This window comes from Moschus berezovskii, chromosome 13, assembly GCF_049115385.1.
Source record: "Moschus berezovskii isolate FMDL1 chromosome 13, NW_MosBer_1.0, whole genome shotgun sequence".
NCBI classification, from domain to species: domain Eukaryota; kingdom Metazoa; phylum Chordata; class Mammalia; order Artiodactyla; family Moschidae; genus Moschus; species Moschus berezovskii.
Window position 1 is genome coordinate 11,541,121 of NC_142472.1, and position 21,943 is coordinate 11,563,063.

Sequence of the window (21,943 nt, forward strand, 5' to 3'; positions counted from 1 at the left end):
CCCAGACATTCTTACGTGCAGAGAACGCAGGCAGGCCACTTGAGCACGTGGTCTCTGCCTCTGCATGTGAACCTGGAGGCCACCACCCTCGGAGCTGTGAGGTGTCACACCTCTACCCAAACTCCAATCTCAAATAACAGGGGTTGGGAATTCTGGCACTGCACTTGTAAAAAGTTGCCAGGACCCTGACTTTTAAAATCCCCAGGTGCCTTTTCTCTTAGAACTCTCCCTTGCTCCACTGTTGGGGGAAAAGAGTGATCCTTTCGGCCTTTCTGGGCTGGGGATGCCTTCTAGTTTCTCTTTAGCACGTGCTAAGGAATGGAGTAGGAAAAACAAAACCTACAAGCATCATCAGAGGACTGAACTGACTCACTGCACTTGGGAGTACGATGGGTCCTCAGTATATCAGATGGCCCTTCGGGTTGGAAACCTAGCACTTGGAAATGATCACTATCAGCTGTCCAGTCAAAACACATTCTTGATTTTTTTATTTTTTTAAACTCAAGTCCAGGGAGTTTTCACCTGCATGATCTCATTTCATTGTTAGTTTCACATCAGTTCTGCTAGCTGCAAATGGGAAGAAACGAGCTGTGTTCTTCTTGCAGAGGCTCGCCCATCTATACGACACGCTGCACCGAGCTTACAGCAAGGTGACCGAGGTCATGCACTCCGGCCGCCGGCTCCTGGGCACGTACTTCCGAGTGGCCTTCTTCGGACAGGTGAGCCTCCTCTCTGTCCTCCAGCCCATCCCCAGTCCTTTTTTATTCTTGTTTAGACTCTATAAAGTGGTATTTTATAAATTTCCCATTTTCTAGAAATTCTAATTGGATGAATTTGTCATGTTTACTATGGTTCTTATCTTCCTCAGTAGTAAACTTTTTGCTTTTTTTTTTTTTTCTTTCTTCCTGTCTTTTCTTTATTACTTTCTTAAGGCAGCGGTAAGTTCTCCCGTAAGACATTCTTAGCGGCATCTTTGGTACCTCAATGTGGTTTGCAAGTTTCCTTTTCAAGTCTGTATGTATATCTGTCCAGTCATTACACACTCCAAAAAACAACAGATTAACATGTTATTCCATTTACAGAAATAAATCACCTGTTCCCTTACACATCTGTACTGCATGTTTTAAACCAAAATTAAGACTTTCTGGTTTCCTTTGTCCCTGTGCGTCTCTTATCTTTTATAATATAGCATCTTTGCAAGTAGATTTACCATTGTAATATTTCAGAAACCCTTTATAAAGAGGTTCATTTATATTTAACTGAAAGTTTAACCTCCAAGTCTCTAACATGATTAAATGGTATAAATTATAATACATGTATTTAGGGTGTATGGTTTTCATTGAGCTTTATATAACGTTCGATTTATCCTGTTATTGTCTTTTATAACTTTATAGCAATACCAGTTTACAGACAGTGAAACAGATGTGGAGGTAATTACAGTAAATGCTTAAAAAGCAAGTAATACAGTGAATCACTGCATCTAAACTCCTAAGTTTGATGTGGGTGTTTTTTGTCTCATGTTAGCCTGCATTTTTTCTTTTATATACCGTGTTTTTTGCTCCATTTTCTCTCCTTTATTTTAGATGAGACATGTTTTTTAAAAAATTTATTTCAAATATTAACTCCAATTTGGGCTTTTTAGTTTTAACCTTTTTCACTTCCCAAGCAATTTTCTAAGCCTTATCGTATTCAGACCCAACTGGTGCTAAAACAGGTGATGACTGGTGATGATAAAAATATTTTCTGATATTATGCAACAGTACTTTCCTATTTTTCTCGTCAGTGAGGCAAAATGGAATTTACACCAACTTTACGTAACTTTTGCCAAACCTACTCTCCAGGCCAGAATGCTTCTGTTTATACTGTAAAATCCCATGTAGATGGGAGAGGCCAGGAGAAGGGGTGTGTATGCATGTCTGAGGCCAGCCCATCGGCTGCTGAGACATGTCTTAGTGAGTTCTGTTCCTTGGGAATGTGAAACAGGCTTGAGTGCCATCATTTGACTTCACCGAGAGAACACAGCCTTGAATCCCCAATTTCTCATTCACTCAACACTTAATGACCACATTCTTGGATGAGTTTGCAGTTTCGTGTTTTTCCTTTATCTTTGCACCCAGACCTCACATTATTATCATTTTCCTTCCTATTTGGAAAGCCTGATTTTGTTTTTAGAATCACTCCTTTTTTGTTGTTGTTAACCCTTGTAACAAAAGACTCCTTCCTTGTGGTCAGCCTTGGGCTTGTGTCTGGGGGCAGCTCTAATTGTGCATTATGTCACAGGGGTTCTTTGAAGATGAAGATGGAAAGGAGTATATTTACAAGGAGCCCAAACTCACACCTCTGTCAGAAATTTCTCAGAGACTCCTCAAACTTTACTCAGATAAATTTGGTGCCGAAAATGTCAAGATGATACAGGATTCTGGCAAGGTATGGACCATGCTTGTAAATGTATCATAGGTAGGTAGGTAAAGTTGCTCAGTCGTGTCTGACTCTTTGCGACCCCATGGGCTGTAGTCTACCAGGCTCCTCCCATGGGATTTTCCAGGCAAGAGTACTGGAGTGGGTTGCCATTGCCTTCTCCAGAGGATCTTCCCCACCCAGGGATCGAACCCGGGTCTCCCGCATTGTAGGCAGATGCTTTACCAGGGAAGTTCTTGTATCATAGCAATGTAATATTGTTTTTCTTCATGTATGATTGATCATATATTATATATCCACAAATGTGTGTCAAAAAAAGAAGATGCAGGAAAAAGTTAAGAATGGTTGACTTTGAGTGACAAGTGTATTTTTTCCCCCTAATACCTTTCTATGCTTCCCTGATATCCTTCATGAAGCAGTCCTTTATTTCATAACTTTAAACAGATATTCTTTTACAAAATAATTAATATCTGAAAGGACCTACCATTTTTAGTCCAGCTATTTAGGAACTCCGTAGGAGTAGGGTCCTAGGTTCTGTCTGTCACTGCTCTTTTTCCTTGCACTTAGCACAATATCTGGTTGATTGACTGATGGATGGACAGAGGGATGAGCAGACGGACAGACCAAGGAAGGAACTAACTAGCCAGCACATCTGCTGGAATGAGATTTACTTTCTCCCTAGAGAGGCTGCCCTCTGCTGAGTTGCCCTCACACGAGGACCCTTTCTGAACCTCCACACTTTCCTTGTGTATTTACATGTTGCACCGACTTCAGGACATCTCCCAAGAGATGGGATCCTCTTGCCTCCGGAAACTCAGGTCTAGTGGAGCTCCCATTCTTTGCATTTACAAGCGCTCCTCCTGTTCAGTTTTCAGCAGCAATAAGCTCCACCTCGTTCTCGGTTCATCCTTTTGGAGGATTCTCAGTTCATGTTTTTGTCCTGAGCCCTGCGTAGGCATCTCCAGTGTCTGGAATTCACGTCCTGGGAGCCCTTCCCTTTCTCCAGAGAAGAATCTTGCAGTCTCCTGCCCAGGTGGTAGGGAGGGGACAAGAGAGGAGGTAATTCTGGATGCTGGAGGCAGGAGATGAGCAAGGGCAAAGGTCCCACGTTCAGCCTGCAGCCTTCCACCTGCCCTTCCACCTGCGTCCTGCTCTGTACCTTGCCCCTGCTTTCTGCTGAGACTGGCAAACCCACTTAGACTCTTTCCAGACCGGTTTCTCCAAGGAACAATCTGTTCTTTTCTTAGGGGTGGGGACTAGGGAAGGGAGCCTGGGGTTCTGCCACCACCCACCATAGACTTTGGGCCACTCACCAACCCGTACCTCCCTGGCCACCCTAATCCCAGTGCTGGTCTGCTCCAGACGCCCGTCTGTTCAGGCTCTTGTAACAGATACTATAGACCAAGTAGCACACAGATAACAGAAATTTATTCCTCATGATTCAGGAGAGACACTGGGACGTCCAAAGTCAAGGCATCAGCAGATTCAGTCTTCCGAGTGAGATTATTCTAACTGGTGCATAGACTTAGCGCTGTGTCCTCATGTGGAAGAAGGGGTGAGGGAGCTCTGTGGGGGCCTCGTATAAGGGTACTAATCCCATTCATGAAGGCCCCACCCTCCCGACCTAATCATCTCCTGCCTTCCAATACCATTACGCTAGAGGTTAAGATTTCTACATGAGAATCGTTACGTTAGAGGTTAAGATTTCTACATGAGAATTTTGGGGGAACACAGACGTCCAGTCCATCACAGCAGGCTTCTGAGGGATGCTCTGGCTTCCTCCTTGTTGCCCCTTCCATGGAAACATGGATTAGAACTTTAACCCCCATGCACCTGCTTTCCAGATATTCATTAAACTCACTCACTGCTGTTCTTCCGTCCTCTCTTTTTGTCTTTGCCAGTTAATTCTACCCTGTCTTTGTGATAGGGCTGTACAAAGGAAGAGGGAGAGACATGCATTGTTGGTCCATTTTTAGCCAGAAACCTCAGCACAACCTTATTCAGGTCTACTTCCTTTCTAGACCAAATCACTCAAGTCCAACTTGTCTTTTTTCTCTGAAGCCAAAACCTTTGTCTGGGCCAGGTTGTGTCTTTGACCTAACAACCTTCTCTCAAGGTGTTCATGCATTCATCTGTTATTTGTATTAAATTAATTCATATCCATGTGTTTATGTCTAGTCTATCTACAAGTTAATTATGACTTGAGGGCTTGGCTTTAAGCACTATTACTAAAATAAGCATTTTCTCTCTTAAGCCAAATGTGTAAAAATACAGCTTAGGAAAGAATCAGAGGAATCCAGATGGGGAGTCATTCCACACAAAAACTAGCATGCTGTCTTTAAAAAAGTCAATGTCATGAAGAAGAACAGTCTGGATTAAACAAGACTAAGGAGCCATGACTAAATGTAAAATGCAATCTTTGATTAGAGTCTGGTTCAAAAACAAATAGATATAAATAACATTCTGGGACATTTGAGAAATTTTCATCTAAACTTGGTATATTGGGCACTATTGGGAGATTAGTGGTAATTTTGTAACATATGATGATGTATTGTGGTTTATGGAGGAGACTGTCCTCATGTTTAGGAGATGCTGGCTCAAGTGTCATGATGTGAACCACTTTGAAATGCTTCAGCTAAAAAAAGAAAATCTACCTGTACATGCGTGTGTAAAGAAACACATATAAACAAATAGCGAAGTATTAGCAATTGTTCTAAGTGGCGGGTATGTGGCATTCCTTGTACTGTTTTTTTAAAACTTTCTGAACCTCCAAAACTTATTCATACGAGAAAAACACAGCTTTGGCGTGCACTGGAGGAGCCCTTCAGACACCAGTAGCAGTCTTCCATTCCCTTTATTCATTTAAAGGTCAACCCCAAGGATCTGGATTCCAAGTATGCGTACATCCAGGTGACTCACGTGATCCCGTTCTTTGATGAGAAAGAACTGCAAGAAAGGAAAACAGAGTTCGAAAGATCCCACAACATTCGCCGCTTCATGTTCGAGATGCCCTTCACCCAGAGCGGGAAGCGGCAGGGGGGCGTGGAGGAGCAGTGCAAACGACGCACCATCCTGACAGGTACGGCCTCCCCCGTCCCTCAGTCCCCCACCCGTTCCAGTAAGAGCCACACCCAGCCCTCAGCTTGGAGGGCGAAAGAGCCTCCGGAAGGGATGCAGAAGCTTCTAGAATTGGAAGGGCCTTGGGAGCTTAGTTAACTTTCTTTACATACCCGCTTCAGTTTAACACATATCTCATGCTCGCTTTTGAAAACTCAAACGACGTTTTTCTGTTTACCTGTTGGGTGTCTTCTTCCATCGGACCAGACGTCAGGTCACTTCTGCTCTGGTGGAAGTCAGGTCCAGTGTCAGATCACTTAACCTTTTTAGAATGTGGTGAAACCAGTGGGCCCATTTTCTCCCCCGAACGCTCTGGCATGCTGGTTCTGGCGGTTGGCAGGCTCTCCAGATACGTTCCCCCCCACCCCCAGTCAAGAAGCCCTGCGCACAGTGCCAAGGCTACCTACGTCATGGGAGCAGACCCCTGAAGCATCTGTGCCTCGCAGGTCCCAGCATGAGCCTGCTTAGAGACTCTAGAGGGCAGGAACAAGTGGGATACGAGGCCCACCTCTTCCCTGAGTGGCTGGCCAGCCTCAGCTCTTGCTTTTAGAATAATAAGACAAGACGGTCTCAGTTGCTAGTACCAGGAAGCCCACTGCATTCACAGGCTGCCCACTCAGCGGTGGCAAGAGTTTCAGTGGCTCCTTTGGCACCGCTTAGTAGCCTCTGATAGCCCACCCCCCAGAACTATGCTGTGTGACAGATGTAGAGTCGTCTTGGAAGTAAATAAGAGTCACCATCGCTCTTAGGTTAGGGCAGCAAATGACAGGCAATCTTTAACAGGCAATAAAAGGCTTTCTTGACTTAAAAAAAAAAATCAGTGAGGAGGCTGTAGAGAATGTCACGTGTTGTATCTGCTACTGAGGCACGTTTTTCGGAGCGGTCATAGTTAAGTCGAACCAGGAAGGCGCCCACTGCTTGTCCAGCGGTTGATGTTGTCAAGTGTTCCGCCTGGTCAGGAGCAGGGAGCACTATAAACATCAGTGAAAAGAGTTCTGTGAGGATGGCGCAGTTTCGGGAGAAGCGCTGCCCTCGCCAGTGCAACATACACTTTAAATGGGTGAATTGCGTGGTGTGTGATTTAGCAGTTAGGAAAGAAAGAGTGTGGTTCATGATGAAATAGCTCAGGACGGCATATTGCATAGGATTGTTTATTCTTCCTATGAGGGAACTGAGATAAAAATTAAAATTCAGCCAAGAACCCCCAAAACCCTACATTCTTTTTCTTATTCTCCAAGGTATTATCTTTTATTTTTTAACTGAAGGATAATTGCTTTACAGAATTGTGTTGGTTTCTGCTAAACATCAACACGAATCAGTCATAGGTATACATATCGCTCCCTCTTGAACCTCGCTCCCGTCTCCCTCCCCATCCCACCGTCTAGGTTGTTACAGATCCACGGTTTGAGTTCCCTGAGTCATACAGCAAATTCCCATTGACTATCTATTTTACAAATAGTAAGGTAAGTTTCCATGTTATTCTCTCCATATATCCCACCCTCTCCTTCCTCCTCCACCCTACATTCATTAAAAAGGAGCTTGTGCTCCTGTTTTTAGAAAAATAAGACGACCTGTAAAACACAATATTGTCCTCAAAAACATAAGCCCCTCCCCATAGATTGAAAGTGAAAGTGTCAATCACTCAGTTATATCTGGCTCTTTCGATCCCATGGACTGTAGCCTGCCAGGCTCCTCAGTCCATGGAATTCTCCAGGCAAGAATACTGGAGTGGGTAGCCGTTCCCTTCTCCAGGGGATCTTCCTGACCCAGGGTTCAAACCCAGGTCTTCTGCATTGCAGGCATATTCTTTACCATCTGAGCAATGAATTGTTTTTCTGATGGACACAGTTCATTCCGTCGGTTCTGTTCGGTTGCTCAGTCGTGTCCGACTCTATGCGACCCCGTGGACTGTAGCCTACTAGGCTTCTCCGTCCATGGGGTTCTCCAGGCAAGAATACTGGAGTGGGTTACCGTTTCCGTCTCCAGGGGATCTTCCCGACCCAGGGATCGAACCCGGGTCTCCCGCATTGGAGGCAGACGCTTTAACCTCTGAGCCACCAGGAAAGCCCATGATGGGCACAGTAGCAAATTCTTATTAAGCAAAATAACTGCATTTTTTTTAGATAGAGTCATTTTACAAGAATTACCAGCTTACTGTGTTTCTCTCTCCAGCAGTGATAACCTCAGATCAGTGCTTATCAAAGGTTGTTCCCGGTCTGCGGTGTCAGCAACACCTGGGAACTTGTGGCACACTGCGGGCGGGGCCCAGCAGGTGTGGTTAACCTAGCCTTCCAGGTGTTTCTGACACTGCTCAGGTTGGAGAACTGCTGTTTTAAATAAACAGAGCTCACTGATGAGTCAGGGTCAGGATTTGTATCATGATTATCCCACTCAGGGAGCGTGCTGATTCATAAACAGTTACTATGGGGTGTTTTCACTAGCCAGTTTCCCGTTTTGTCACAGAAATATTTTAGATTAGATAACAGACCAGAGCAAAGCTCTGTACCTGCCTGACCAGAGGGGACAAAGAGTAACGCCGCTGCAGAGAAAGGAGATAATCGACTCAGAAAATAATCACCCTGAGGCGGTGTGGACAGCGCAGAGCCTGGGCCTGGGTCCCGCAGACTCCGTCACATCCTCACTGTGTGACCTTGGGAAGCTCACTACAGTTTTTCATCTGTAAAAAGAAAGTTATGCTATCCATCCCGTGTGAGAGGATTTGGTAAATTATGCCCAGGTGGGGAAGAAATACACTTCATTTTGCTACATCCACCATTGAGCTCCTTGCCTTTTGAGGTTGATGATGATCAAAAGGAGATTATAATGCAACAAAAGAGCAAGAAGGGGTGCAGTTTCTGCCCTGAAAGATCTCAGAATTTCACAAGGCTTAACTACTGATAGTACAAAGATTTAGAGAAGGGGTTATAAAAATGCTACTGAGAACCTATAAACTATACCAGCCTCCAGTTAAAGACACGCAGGCCAGGATATTCTGCGTTTTCCCTTGTGTTATTAATCCCTTAGGTTCTTCTTCCTTTGCGTGGCTTCAGAGCTGTCCTTGGGCCTTCAGGTTGTGTAGAAGCCCCTGCCCTTCAAAGCCAGACAGGTTCACTTTGCTGGATAGTTCACTCAGTCAGCTACAATGGGGGTGGGGGGGTCATTTGAAAGACCTAACGATCACCCTCCCACCCCTCTCAGTGTCCGTTCTGAGCCTGCCTCCCCACCAGACCGCGTCTGTTCCTTCGTTCGTGGAGCTCATCCCATGGAGTTTCTTCCTGGTCATTATTCCCTAGTCTCCCAAATCACTCCCAAAGGAGTCTCCAGACTCCTTCTCAGGTTGGAAATAATTCCCCCACCCCTCACCCCCTGGTCAGTCTCACCAGACCGTACACCCACACCCCTCAGCCATCTCTTCCTCATCGTCCTGAGCGAAGGGCTGTAGACCACTGATGCGGGCTGCTGATTCATGATGTGATGGCTCACTCAGTCCACCACCTAAATTTTCCACTTTCCAGGCCTGTTTGCTCTTTCATGTAGCCATTTGAGCAGTAATACATTCGAACGTTCAGCAAAATTTATGAAGCACGGGCGGGCAATGTCCAACTTGGCGTATCAACAAAACAGAACTCTGTGCAGTTGAATTCTAGCAGGAGGAGACAGATGATAAACAGTAAATATAACGAGTAAACGTGTCTATGTTGGAAGGTAGTACGTGTTCTGGACAAAAGCAAAGGGGGATTGGAAATGGAAGGTCAGGGAAGGGGAAGGTTGCAGGTTAAATGGTGGCTTAAATGGAAGCCTTTTGGGCTTCATGGAGAGTCCAGACTTGAAGGAGTTGAGGGAATAGTCTGTGCAATGTCTGGAGGAAGACAAAACTATGGGGGCAGATGCCAGCGGCAGGGGTCCCTGTGCCCAGCACGCTCAGGGGGTGACCAGTAGACCGGCATGGCTGGAGCCAAGTGACCCCAGTGAGAGGAGCCATGAGGCCAGTAAGGAAGGCTGGGCCAGGGGGTGGTCCTGGATCATGTGCCTTGGTGGGCTCATGCACAGACCCTGAGTTTTCTGTATCGTTTCACGTCTCCTGTGCCTCTTTTAGCCCCCTGTGACCAACATAAGAAGCAGTGACTCAGACCTTTTGCTGAGTGGAATCAGCGTAACATGGACATCTCACAAATACCCTTGGAGTTGTTTTTTTTCCTCTCTGAAATAATGGTGCTACCACCCCATGGCACCCAGAAGCACTGTGATAACACTAGTCAGTGTGTTTTGACATGGCATGAGCCTCATGAGACGTGTGTTCTGACACATGAGACCACAGTATTCTCCTCACTGTAGAGCATGTCAGTCTGTCACTCCCAGGCACACCTGTGCTTGGAAGGCTGTTCCCATCTCCCTGGCTGATAAACAGCAGCGTCGAGTTCTTGTCAAAGGAGCCTTCAGTCCAAAGAGGACTTACCAATCCCAGTGTCGCCATTTAAAAACCATGTGTCCACATGGAACACAGAAAAAATGGTAGACACGGGCCCTCGGCCTTAGGTTGATAAAGCATTCAGCACCTAGATTAGGCCTGTAAAGTGTGTGACAAACAAGGTTGGATCAGGTTGAATGTCTTCTCCTGCTCTGTCTGGACTTTTGGGTGGCCTGAGGGAACTCTGGGAGCCGGCCTTTCTCATTTTGTGATCAGTCCTTTTTGAGTAAACCCTCCCCAACCACTTACTAAATAGTAAAGAATGTAAACATAACACTCCCATCTTATTTCCACTTGTTAAAAAATAATACAGGCTTTAAGCATAGAGCTACCTGCCTATTCATAAATACATATATGAAATAAGAATGTTATATTTATATATACAATATATAAGCAGTAATGGAGAAATGTGACACAGTATTGAATTAGAAACAACTATTTTTCTATTCTTTTTTTAAAATTTTAATTGGAGGCTAATTACTTTACAATATTGTGGTGGTTTCTGCCATACGTTGACATGAATCAGCCATGGGTATACATGTGTCCCCCATCCTGAACCCCCCTCCCACCTCCCTCCCCATCCCATCCCTCAGGGTTGTCCCAGTGCACCAGCCCTGAGCGCCCTGTCTCATGCATTGAACCGGGACTGGTAATCTATTTCACATATGGTAATATACATGTTTCAGTGCTATTTTTTCTATTCTTTTTTAAACCAACTCTTTGGTGTTGATATGTTCAGGTGTCTTGAAAGAAATGAAAACAATATTGAGTGGCGTCTTTTTGGTTAAAAAAATATGTGAGAAAAACTAAATATTTTTTAATGTTGAATCATTCAAGTTTTAAAACATCTTTCTTATTGCAACTCAAAATTTGTGAATTTCTGGTTCATAAAATACTCTGCTTGGAAATACATTCTCACATGTTGTTTTCATTGATTTCTCTGACTTGTGCAAACTTAAGCATGTGATTCCAAGTTGTTCCCTGGCTCAGGTATATTCCTATGGAACTCTTTTCTGGACTTAACTCTGTTATATGATATCTCAAGACTGTTTATTTAGTCTTTTTTTATATTTGCAAAGCTGTCTCATGCCTGCTAGCTCATTCAGCTCTCACAATTTCCAAGAAAGGTTTAGCACATTTATGGGCAAGAAAATTGAAAAGGCAGTGATCAAATGATTTCTTCAAAGACAAACCTCTCCTATTAAAATTAACAAGAACCCGACCCGCTTGACTTTAAGTGGTGCCTGTGGTTAAACATACACCACAATTTAAAGGAAGACCGGATTCTGGTTCCACGAAGTGCCAGCATGTGTCCTAGACACGCTTCAGGTTCCTTACCTGTCACTCGGGCGCAGTGATGAGCTGTCAGTCGGGACGAATGTAGCAGTGCAAGCTGTGACCTAACTCTACGCCGTGTTCCTCTGCAGCAATACACTGCTTCCCGTACGTGAAGAAGCGGATCCCGGTCATGTATCAGCACCACACAGACCTGAACCCCATCGAGGTGGCCATCGATGAGATGAGCAAGAAGGTGGCCGAGCTCCGGCAGCTGTGTTCCTCGGCCGAAGTGGACATGATCAAACTGCAGCTCAAGCTCCAGGGTAGCGTGAGCGTCCAGGTGAGCCGGGCGCTGGGCCAGGTAATCTGCAGGGCAGCTCCTGTGGACCCGGGGAATTTCAGGTCCTTCACACCAGGTCCAGAGGTGATCCCCATCCCTTCCCTTCCGTATTTGTGTGGTTTCTTCCGATCCCAGACGGGCGGGAGCCCTTTGGCTGCAAGAGCATCATTGTTACCAAGCTGTCTGCAAGGGCTGGAGAGGGGTACAGCCTGGCTTCTCAGAAATGTGGTTAATTCTGATTGCCTAATGGGAAGCATCAAGACTTAAATAGGATGAAGTATGGAGAGCTATAAGTTTTCATATGAAACTACTGTTTTCTGGTTTCTATGAAAACTGTAACTGAAAAGGTACCTTAAGTTTCACTCTTTTAATGGTATCTTTTGATTAGTGAAATTCTTCATTTCAACATAGCCCAACTAATCAATTGTTCCTTTATTAGTAGCAGATTTTGTATGCTTTATAAGAAATCTGTTTCAGAGATGTTCTTTTTTCTTTATCTGAATTGATTTTTATGTGGTAACAAATAGGGGTCAAGACTTTTTTTTTTTTCCTTTAGCTGTTCAGGTGAAGTCATACTGGATCTAGGTGCTGACTTTTACTGGAGTGTAGTTGATTTATGATGTTATGTTGGTTTCTGCTGAACAGCAAAGTGAATCGGTTATACATATACATACATCCACTCTTTTTTAACTTCTCTTCCCAGTAGGCCATTATACAGTACTGAGTAGAGTTCCCTGTGCTATAGAGTAGATCCTTATTAATTATCTGTTTTATACATAGCAGTGTGAATAGGTCGATCCCAATCTTCCAGTTTTTTCCAGCACCTCCCACCACACCCCCAGGTGCTGGTTACATAGGGATGTTCAGTAAAAATTCATCAAGCTAGACACTTACATGCACCTTTATGTTGGTATGGAACACTTCAATCATAGGGATGTTTTTCAGATGTTGTGCTTACATGGTTTCCTAACAAATTAATAAATGTTAAGTCACTCCCTCCAGGACCAGCATGCTTCTTGCTTTATTGACATTTTTAAGGATGTATAAATAATTCTAGGCACCTGCATTATGTGTACATTTGTATATCCACTTCTTTTCTGTTTCAAGAAGAATATGTTTGTGAAGGTTACATGTAAATTGTAATACACTGGTTTCATTTTCTGAAATTGGTTTTTGTCAGCTTATCAGATCAATGCTAAGCTGTTACCTCACAGTTTTCTAAATGTCATTCACCTCAGAAGTATTTACAGATGTTTTCCACCTCTTCCCTTATGGCCCAAAAGACTAATGTACCAAACTAAGGTATCAGGTGAAGATGATAAACACTCCAACCACGTGGGTGATTGCATAACGGGCCAGAGGCCACAATTTTCTGCAGCTTAAAACAAAAACCGCTCAGTAACGTGGCCTGGGCCTGGAAACACCCAGCCTCTGAAAAGGCCAGTGCAGGGGAAGGTGTGCCAGTGGAGGGTGGGGCTGGGCAGGACGCACTTTCTAAAGGGCATGTGCCCTGCCTTTTGATAGTAACCTTCAGTTCAGTTCAGTTGCGTCCAACTCTTTGTGACCCCATGAATCACAGCACGCCAGGCCTCCCTGTCCATCACCAACTCCCGGAGTTCACTCAAACTCATGTCCATCGAGTCGGTGATGCCATCTAGCTATCTCATTCTCGGTCGTCCCCTTCTCCTCCCGCCCCCAATCCCTCCCAGCATCAGAGTCTTTTCCAGTGAGTCAACTCTTCGCATGAGGTCGCCAAAGTATTGGAGTTTCAGCTTTAGCATCAGTCCTTCCAATGAACACCCAGGACTGATCTCCCTTAGAATGGACTTGTTGGATCTCCTTGCAGTCCAAGGGACTCTCAAGAGTCTTCTCCAGCACCACAGTTCAAAAGCATCAATTCTTGGGCGATCAGCTTTCTTCACAGTCCAACTCTCACATCCATACATGACCACGGGAAAAACCATAGTCTTGACTAGACGGACCTTGGTTGACAAAGTAACGTCTCTGCTTTTTAATATACTATCTAGGTTGGTCATAACTTTCCTTCCAAGGAGTAAGCATCTTTTAATTTCATGGCTGCAGTCAGCATCCACAGTGATTTTGGAGCCCTCAAAAATAAAGTCTGACACTGTTTCCACTGTTTCCCCATCTATTTCCCATGAAGTGATGGGACCAGATGCCATGATCTTTGTTTTCTGAATGTTGAGCTTCAAGCCAACTTTTTCACTCTCCTCTTTCACTTTCATCAAGAGGCTTTTGAGTTCCTCTTCACTTTCTGCCATAAGGGTAGTGTCATCTGCATATCTGAGGTTATTGATATTTCTTCCAGCAATCTTGATTCCAGCTTGTGCTTCTTCCAGCCCAGCGTTCCTCATGATGTACTCTGCATGTAAGTTAAATAAGCGGGGTGACAATATACAGCCTTGACGTACTCTTTTCCTATTTGGACCCAGTTTGTTGTTCCATGTCCAGTTCTAAGTGTTGCTTCCTGACCTGCATACCTTAGAGTTGGATAAATGCCTGGTCGTCTTTAAGAGCAAAGTATTCTGTGATGAAATGAGGAGGTGAAGGTTACGCATGTGCACCCTCCAGGGTAACAACAGAGTTTGAGTCTGGGGAGAGAAGCCTGATCCTTTTATTTGTGTTTCTTTAATTCTTCCACCAAGAGCCTCTCCAGGGTGGCTGTTGCACAGGACAGAGCCATCGGGTGGCTTCGTGACTCTGCACTCCACTCCAGGGTCTTGTCATGCTGACCTTATGAAGTGTCACGAGCTTCCTTCTGCACCTTCTTAAAACTGAACATGTGCGTCACTCTGGATATTCCTTCATTCGGGGCACCTCTAGGTTATTGACAAAGCTCCGCACATATATCCAGAGATCATACCCAGTCTTCCCTGAAGGTTAGCTAGTTGTCCCTGTGTCAGAGGGCCCCCCTCTAACCTCTGTGCCCCCCATCTCCCCACCCCTGGTGTGAACTCTGTCAGTTTAGTTCCCCTGCCATTATGCAAGTCCTACATGCGGTGGGCCAAGAACACTGCCATGCCCTTCACCCACAGCCACGCCGTCCCTGCTCTCTTACCTCCAAGTCCTCCAGGACCACCCCCCAGGAAAAATCATGCAATGATCACGTGGTAAGGCCCTGTCCCAAGTGCCTGCAAATTTCCCCTCCTCATCCAGTATGTCTAACCCTCTTTCTCTCCACACTCCCACGTTTCCTGACTTACTCAGCCTCAGAGAACTCCGCTTGGTGAATTAGAGGAGACATGCAGGGCTCTGAGTCCCTCATCTTGTTGCCAAATTCCCCCAGATCTTTGGCCTCCCACCCCCTGAGATGGTTAGTTCATTTAAGGATAGCAGATCAGCTTCACAATTCCACAAGGGAAGAGTTGGTTCTTTAAAACTGGCACATGTACTTTGTTTTTCAGTTTTCATTGAACTCACCAGACCTCTTAGTTCAGTGTCATATAGCACAAATACCAGTTGGAAGACTGGCTCTGATCTCAGGTGTCTTACTTATTGGCTGTTCGACCTTAAACAGGTCCTTACATTTTCCAAGCATTAGTTCTTCCTACATAAGATGAACCATCATCACAAGTGCCCTGAGGATGGCTGAGATGACAAACATCAAATAGCTTATAGCAATATGAGCTCGATTCATGGTTTCTTCTTTTGGGTCCTAAGTTCATGGAGGGCAGAGGTCATAACTAACTCACTCAAGCAGCATTTTTAGCAAATGCCAGCTGAAACTAACGATGATGGGCATCTTCTTCATAACCTGATTTTAAATCTTTGTTCTTTATCCAGGTCAATGCTGGTCCACTAGCATATGCCCGAGCTTTCTTAGATGACACAAACACAAAAAGATACCCTGACAATAAAGTGAAGTTGCTTAAAGAAGTTTTCAGGTAACACACGCTGGAAATGTCTTTCTCTTGAAGTATCGATCATTTTTGGATCCTGCCAGTTGGGCTCATCCATTGTTCTGTTCATGCCTTGATTTCCGTCTCCCGCACCGTTTCAGGCAATTTGTGGAAGCTTGCGGTCAAGCCTTAGTGGTGAACGAACGGCTCATCAAAGAGGACCAGATAGAGTATCAGGAAGAAATGAAGGCCAACTACAGGGAAATGACAAAAGAGCTTTCTGAAATCATGCATGAGCAGGTAGGTGCCACACTCGAGTGCTTCTCGTGTTTAGACCCCCCGCAGCACTTGGGAGTCTCCGGTGCACCCTGGGATGGTCTAAATGCCCTGACATCCTTCCAGAATGTTGCTCTCTGAAGGATAGTGTAGCATGCTGCACTGCTGCTACCATCTAACCACGGGGGCTTGGGGAACAGCTAACAACTAGCCTACCTGTCATGTCTAACCTCCTCTCTATTGCCCAATCTGTCAATAGCTCAAAAACAACTCACATAAAAAAAAGAAATACCAGTACTATTCCTGCAACTCTTTATTCACTCAATCCTTTGGAAGAACAGGGTTTGCCAGCCTGGCTTAAGGAATTCTCCATTGCAGTAAATGTCTTTCACCATTAAAAAAAACAGGGTTGTGCAGAGTGTGACTCCTTACAGCTGACCTGGGCGCCCCAGTGAGTCAGTCCTCAAGGCTACTTCTTTACTCCTTGTCATTCTGGGCAGCTTTCCTGATTGCACTGCCACCACCATCTTCCTGTATACATTCCTTTCAGTGGGGTTACATATGTGGGCTCAGCAGTCATCTATGGGGACAGCTGCCCAGGGAAATAATGAATGCCAAAGGCCGCTTCCTGTTGCTTTTTGAGGGGTCTGTTCTCCATCAACCACAGAGTTGATGGAGACTTCTTCTGTGTCAGTCTTTCTGATCAGTGATGGCCCCTTAAGCGGCCCACATGACTGCTTCTGTCTGTTGCCTACATTACTGCCTTTCATTTTTAAAAACATGGAAGCCAGTGCCATTTGCGTCAGTTAACCTGTGATGATTTAGTTAGGAGGCTTCCGTTGCGGAAAAATAACTTAAATGTCTAAGCATTAACTTGCTTTTTTTTCTCCTCCATGCTCACACGTTCAGATGGGATGGTAATGTCATTTTCTACTTTTATTTCTCTGGATCTTAATAACTGGCTCACAGAAAGTTACGACTGAGTTTGGGCAACTGTAGACACCAACATAATGACCATACATGTGCAAAAAGAAGGCAGCCCTCTTCTGGGCATTTAGAAAAGTACAAAGAAAATTAGAAATGACTAACGAAATAAATATGTGAATAATTGAGGGGAAAGAGAGGGTTTTGTGGGAACAAGTGTCTGGAGAAAGCTCAGGGTCTTTTGTGTGGGGCCTCCAGGTAGGATGGAGAGCTTGATCAGTGGCTGTCAGCACTTGGCACTAGGCAAGATGAAAGGAAAAAAAAAACAGAACTGAAAATATTAAACTCCCAGACTGTGGGACATAATGCCATGCTGGCTCTTAACTGCACCTTAAATTTGCCATTATCCCAACAACTGTGAAGATTAAACTTTGAACCCTTAAGCAAAAAGGGTCTTGCCCTGGAGTCTTGGATTTGCCAGGGGAGCCTCTAAGTGTATGTTCGTCTCAGTGTCCACCCGGCACTGGGTCGAGTCTTGTGCTTAGAATTCTTCCCTGCGTTACTGAGTGTGAAGGAGACTTGTTGAGAGTCAGCGAGGCAGCCACTCTCTCCCAGCATGGAAATCTGTAAGATCTTGAGAAAAGGAGCTGGTGGAGAACACCGATGCTCCAGATTCATTTGGAAAAAAAAAAGACTTTTCCAAGGGCCGGGACCAGGTCGTGTCCCCACCAGGTGCCTGCAGGATAGACTTCAAGGTGCTTTTACGACCTGGTGAGCTTAGAAGGCTCTCTACTCACTAACCTGTAGAGGAAACGAAACATGCTGTCGTTGACTTGCTCTTTAAAATCCTGATCCGATAAACCCTGATACACAGTGGGAGATGAGCTGACCCACTCCCTCTGCCCCGCACCAAGGCCGAGCTCCCTGGGGGCGTCACAGTCATGCAGTGGCCGCCGGGTGATGAGTTGTGAGAAGTGTCGCTGGGCGCGTTGCATGTGGGTAACGCTGTGTCTCTGTGCCTCGAGATCTGTCCCCTGGAGGAGAAGACGAGCGTTCTGCCAAACTCCCTGCACATCTTCAACGCCATCAGCGGGACGCCCACCAGCACGCTGGTGCATGGCATGACCAGCTCGTCCTCCGTGGTGTGACCCCCATCGCATGGTCCGTGGGTGGGGACTTGCACTGTCATTTGCAAACTCAGGACGATGACTCCAAAGCCAATCCCCGGGCACGTGCCCGACGCGGGGAGACCGAGCACAAGGAGGAGCCAAGGGGATGGGAGAATTACGGGAAATAAAGAACCGGGTAATTTCGTAGCATGTTTCCCAGAGGAGTCCTCCTCAAGAGAGCACTCGTTATTTTTTTTTAAACCTCTCTGGCAATATTCAACGTTTTTATTGTGTCTTAACAGAGGTGTGTGGTGGACACTCTTTGGCTGGAGTTAAATGTTATTCTTCCTTACAGAAGTAGTATTAAAAATAAAAGGCCTGGAGAAAATGCGTGTTTCGGAATGTACATAGCACTGAAGTCGAGGCTGGAGGGTAACCCTTGGCCTCTCGGCTAAGCTGGAAAATCTTGAAAATATTTTTTTTTCCCCTGTGGCACATTCAGGTTGAAAACAAGAACTATTTTTGTGACTCGTTTTTGATGACCTAAGGAAACTGACCATTGTAATTTTTGTACCAGTGAGCCAGGAAAGCTAGTGCTTTTATACTCATTTACTTGCATTTAAGAAATAGGAAAGCTTAAGAAACTATGGGAGCTTAAAACTAGTCAAGCAGTTTAGAACCAAAGGCCTGTATTAATAAACACAGCTATGTAAACGTTTAACGGAGTACAGTATATTGTTATGTACATAGAGCTTGTTAATACAGTCTTGGCGTTGTGTACATACACCTATGGCATTTCTACGTTTGTAATACATCAGCTTCCGCAGAAAGTTTAATCGTGACAGATTTGTGCCGTTCTTAGTATATGCAGCACACTTGACTCTCCTGTTTTATTCTTGTACATAAAAGCAGTGCAGTGTGGAGGTGTATACAGTTTTTGCTATGTTAGGTTTATAAACCATTTTAAAAATTTCATCCTTTTGCCAAAGTGGTGGAGTATGTCACTGATAAATCATAAAACTTGTGGTGATTAGTGGTGTAATGTAAAGCCTTCACCATGTTATATTTTCTTTTCAGACATTAATTGAGTAATTTTATATTTGGGAAAAATAAAGGTTTTTAATTTTATTTAACTAGAATCTCTGCCCTGCTGTAATTAAACATTCTGTACCACATCTGTATTAAAAACAACATTGCTGATTTTCCGGTAGCGAGTATTGGCTATTTATTGTCGGACAGCCTTAAGAGGGGCAGAGTATTGAAATATTTGGGGGTGAAATAACGTGGTATGTGAAAATTGCTTAAAAATACTCGAAGGGGAAAAAAGAGGGCAAGGATTTGAAACAAGCTTGACACATGTTGGTTGGCAATTGTGGGAGCTAAGATTGGGTGCCTGGGGACCATTGTACCCATGTCTCTGCCTTTGTCTAAGTTTCCATGGTACGGATTTCAAGAGGTGGACTAGGGGGCCGGATCTGCCAGAGAACTTGGATCAGCGCTTTGTCACCCTGCAGTCTGGCTCTGAATTCTACTGGTTGTTCCCAAGGATGCATAGACACGTTAATCCCTGTCTGTTCCCCTTCCATTCCTTCATCACCTCCCTGGTTGACTCCTCTGGGACAGGTGGTCGTTTATCCCAGCAGGGCATCCTGGCCAGGTGAGCACACCTTCTTGGGCCCCTACAGCATCACCCACACTGGACCCGAGTCAAGTGATGGCTCGGACCACAGGTGCTGGTCTTGCCTGTGACACGCCCAGGGCCCCAGCTGTGAGCCACTCAGCCCCGGAGAGTTCCAGCGACAGAAGGATAGGAGTCTTTCCACAAGAAATAAAATAGCTGCTTTTTCTACTTGGGGGTTTTGGAGGCTGTCTTTTTTCATAACCAGTGGAGGAAAGAGAGTGTGACACTGCGTACATCTTGAGCACACAGAAGCCAAGGATCTTCTGGTGTCTTCGGAACATTTTCTGTCAGTGGGCAAGGCTGCATTTTACAGATGGAGACAGGTCATGAAGAAGAGATGTGAGGCATTATGACAGCTCACCAGTCTGCAGCCCATTCACTAGTGGATCCGGACTTGGGCTTGAGAAGATTCTCTACGTTTCCCTGGAGTCGCTGACATCCCAGCCCCATGTAATAAACCTTGACTCTAACACCAGCAGGGAAGAGGTCTAAGAGTTTGTCTCCTGTTGCTGGGCTGGATTTCCTCGTCGTAAATACCTCATTTAGAAGCCATAAAATTCAAGTCATCATGCAGTAAGATAAATATATGTCTAGAAAGAGCTGTCTTGCTATCTCATGGTTAAACTTGGAAAATAATTAGTACAGATTTCATGTCAGATAAGATTCAGCTTGGAAGGTGACCAACCCTTGTTAATTACAACAGCGGAGAAAGGAGTCATCTCTAAGTTGGAGACATCTACTGTGGGCGCTGTACCGAAACACACTCACATATGTTAAAACTTTATTTAGTTTGTGTATAAAATTTTAATTTTGGTATAAAGCAGCCCATTAAAGTGTCCGTTTATTGGGGGAAATTGTGGGGGTTTTTTAATATTAAGAAATCCTTATTGCTATTTTTCAGTAAATTCTTAAATGCTTCCCATAGATTTTATTTATTCTTTTTCAGGGGGTGGGGGGTGCTGCGCCGGGTCTTCGTTCTTTGCGTGGGTTTTCTTTAGTTGCAGAAAGCAGGGGCTACTCGTCATTGTGGTGTGCAGGCTTCTCGTTTTGGTGGCGTCTCTTGTTGAGGTGCACAGGCTCCAGGCGCACACACAAGATCAATGGTTGTGGTGCGTGGGCTTACTTGTCCTGAGGCATGTGGAATCTTCAGGAACCAGGGACCAAACCTGTGTCCCCTGCATTGGCAGGTGGATTCTTACCCACTCTGCCACCAGAGAAGTCCTATTCTTTTTTTTTTTTCTTTTTTGAGGTAAAATATACATAACATGAAATTTGCCCTTTTAACCATTTTTAAGACTACATTTCAATGGGATTAAGTACATTCTCATTGTTCAGCCATCACCATCATTTATCCACAGAACTTTTCCATCTTCCCAAATAGAAACTCTGTACTCATTAAACAAGAACTCCCTGTTCCCCCTCAGGGAAAATTGTTTGAAGTAACTTTGGAATTAAAACACTGTTTAGTACCTTATCAGGGATATTTGTCACCTGGGAACTAACAAACACTAGATCAGTCAGTTCAGTTCAGTTCAGTTCAGTCGTGTCTGACTCTTTGCGACCCCATGAATCACAGAACTAGATAGTACACATAAATAAAGCCAGTCCTTTGCAATGGAGAAAGATGTTGAGAGAAGGGATGCAAAATTAAAAGGTGACTTGTGTAATAATTATCAGGGTTTATATAACCATATGACAGAGTCACTCGGTATAGAAACTCCATTCAAAAAAACATTTGATTTCCATCAGCAAGATTGTTCACATAAATTATTATACATCCACACAGTGGAGTACTGTGTAGCTATTAAAAGGAGTAATATCTTTGTTCACTGCTAGAGAGTGATCTTCAAGATACCATAAGTGAAAAACAAGATAGAGAAAAGCAAATAGTGCGCTATCCATTATTTAAGAAAGGAGCGATAAGTGAGCAGAGATCATTGTTTTTCTTTAGATGACGGGGAAAGTCAAAAAAGCAGTTGTTACATATATGGGAGAGGGAGAATGATATATAGGGGACAGAATTAGAAGATTAACCTGTCCAAATATAATTTGCTTTGTAGATTTGGCTTTAGAATCATTAGAATATATCATTATTAAATAAAATTTTAATTCCTAAGAATTGAAAGCAAAATGAAATAAAGGGACATAACCATATATGTATCAAGTTGGCAACAAAGATACTTAAGAACTATTTCAAATGACTTTAAAATACAGGAAATTTCACCGTCCATCCATAGTGAGATATGCCCTCAGGGCAAAAGTAGTAGCAGCAAATCAATAAATGATTGGTTAATAAAAAAATTTCAGTAGTTGTTTTGTTTCATGGAAGCAGTGTTCTGTTTCTGCCTGTATGTCATCTGTTTGTCATTTGTTTTTGTATCGTCATTCTGAAACAGTTGTATGTTTATTGCTGGAGAAAGTAAATGAGTGATTGTGTGGATATAATTGGGAACTACGTTTTTGGCATGGGAA

At 44.3% G+C, this 21,943-nt stretch overlaps 1 protein-coding gene across 13 annotated transcripts in view; it reads left to right on the forward strand.

Moving 5' to 3' along the window:
* The window catches only part of DOCK9 (dedicator of cytokinesis 9), a 279,313-nt gene extending 260,383 nt beyond the window's left edge, over positions 1-18,930 (forward strand). For all 13 annotated transcript variants that reach the window (XM_055426590.2, XM_055426593.2, XM_055426599.2 and 10 more), the window contains 7 exons: positions 606-719; positions 2,281-2,427; positions 5,287-5,497; positions 11,431-11,621; positions 15,426-15,526; positions 15,643-15,781; positions 17,707-18,930. In XM_055426590.2, coding sequence (XP_055282565.2) covers positions 606-719; positions 2,281-2,427; positions 5,287-5,497; positions 11,431-11,621; positions 15,426-15,526; positions 15,643-15,781; positions 17,707-17,829 — 1,026 coding nt within the window. In that variant the 3' untranslated portion in view covers positions 17,830-18,930. The remainder of the gene's footprint in view (positions 1-605; positions 720-2,280; positions 2,428-5,286; positions 5,498-11,430; positions 11,622-15,425; positions 15,527-15,642; positions 15,782-17,706) is intronic.
* Positions 18,931-21,943: the final 3,013 nt, after the last annotated feature.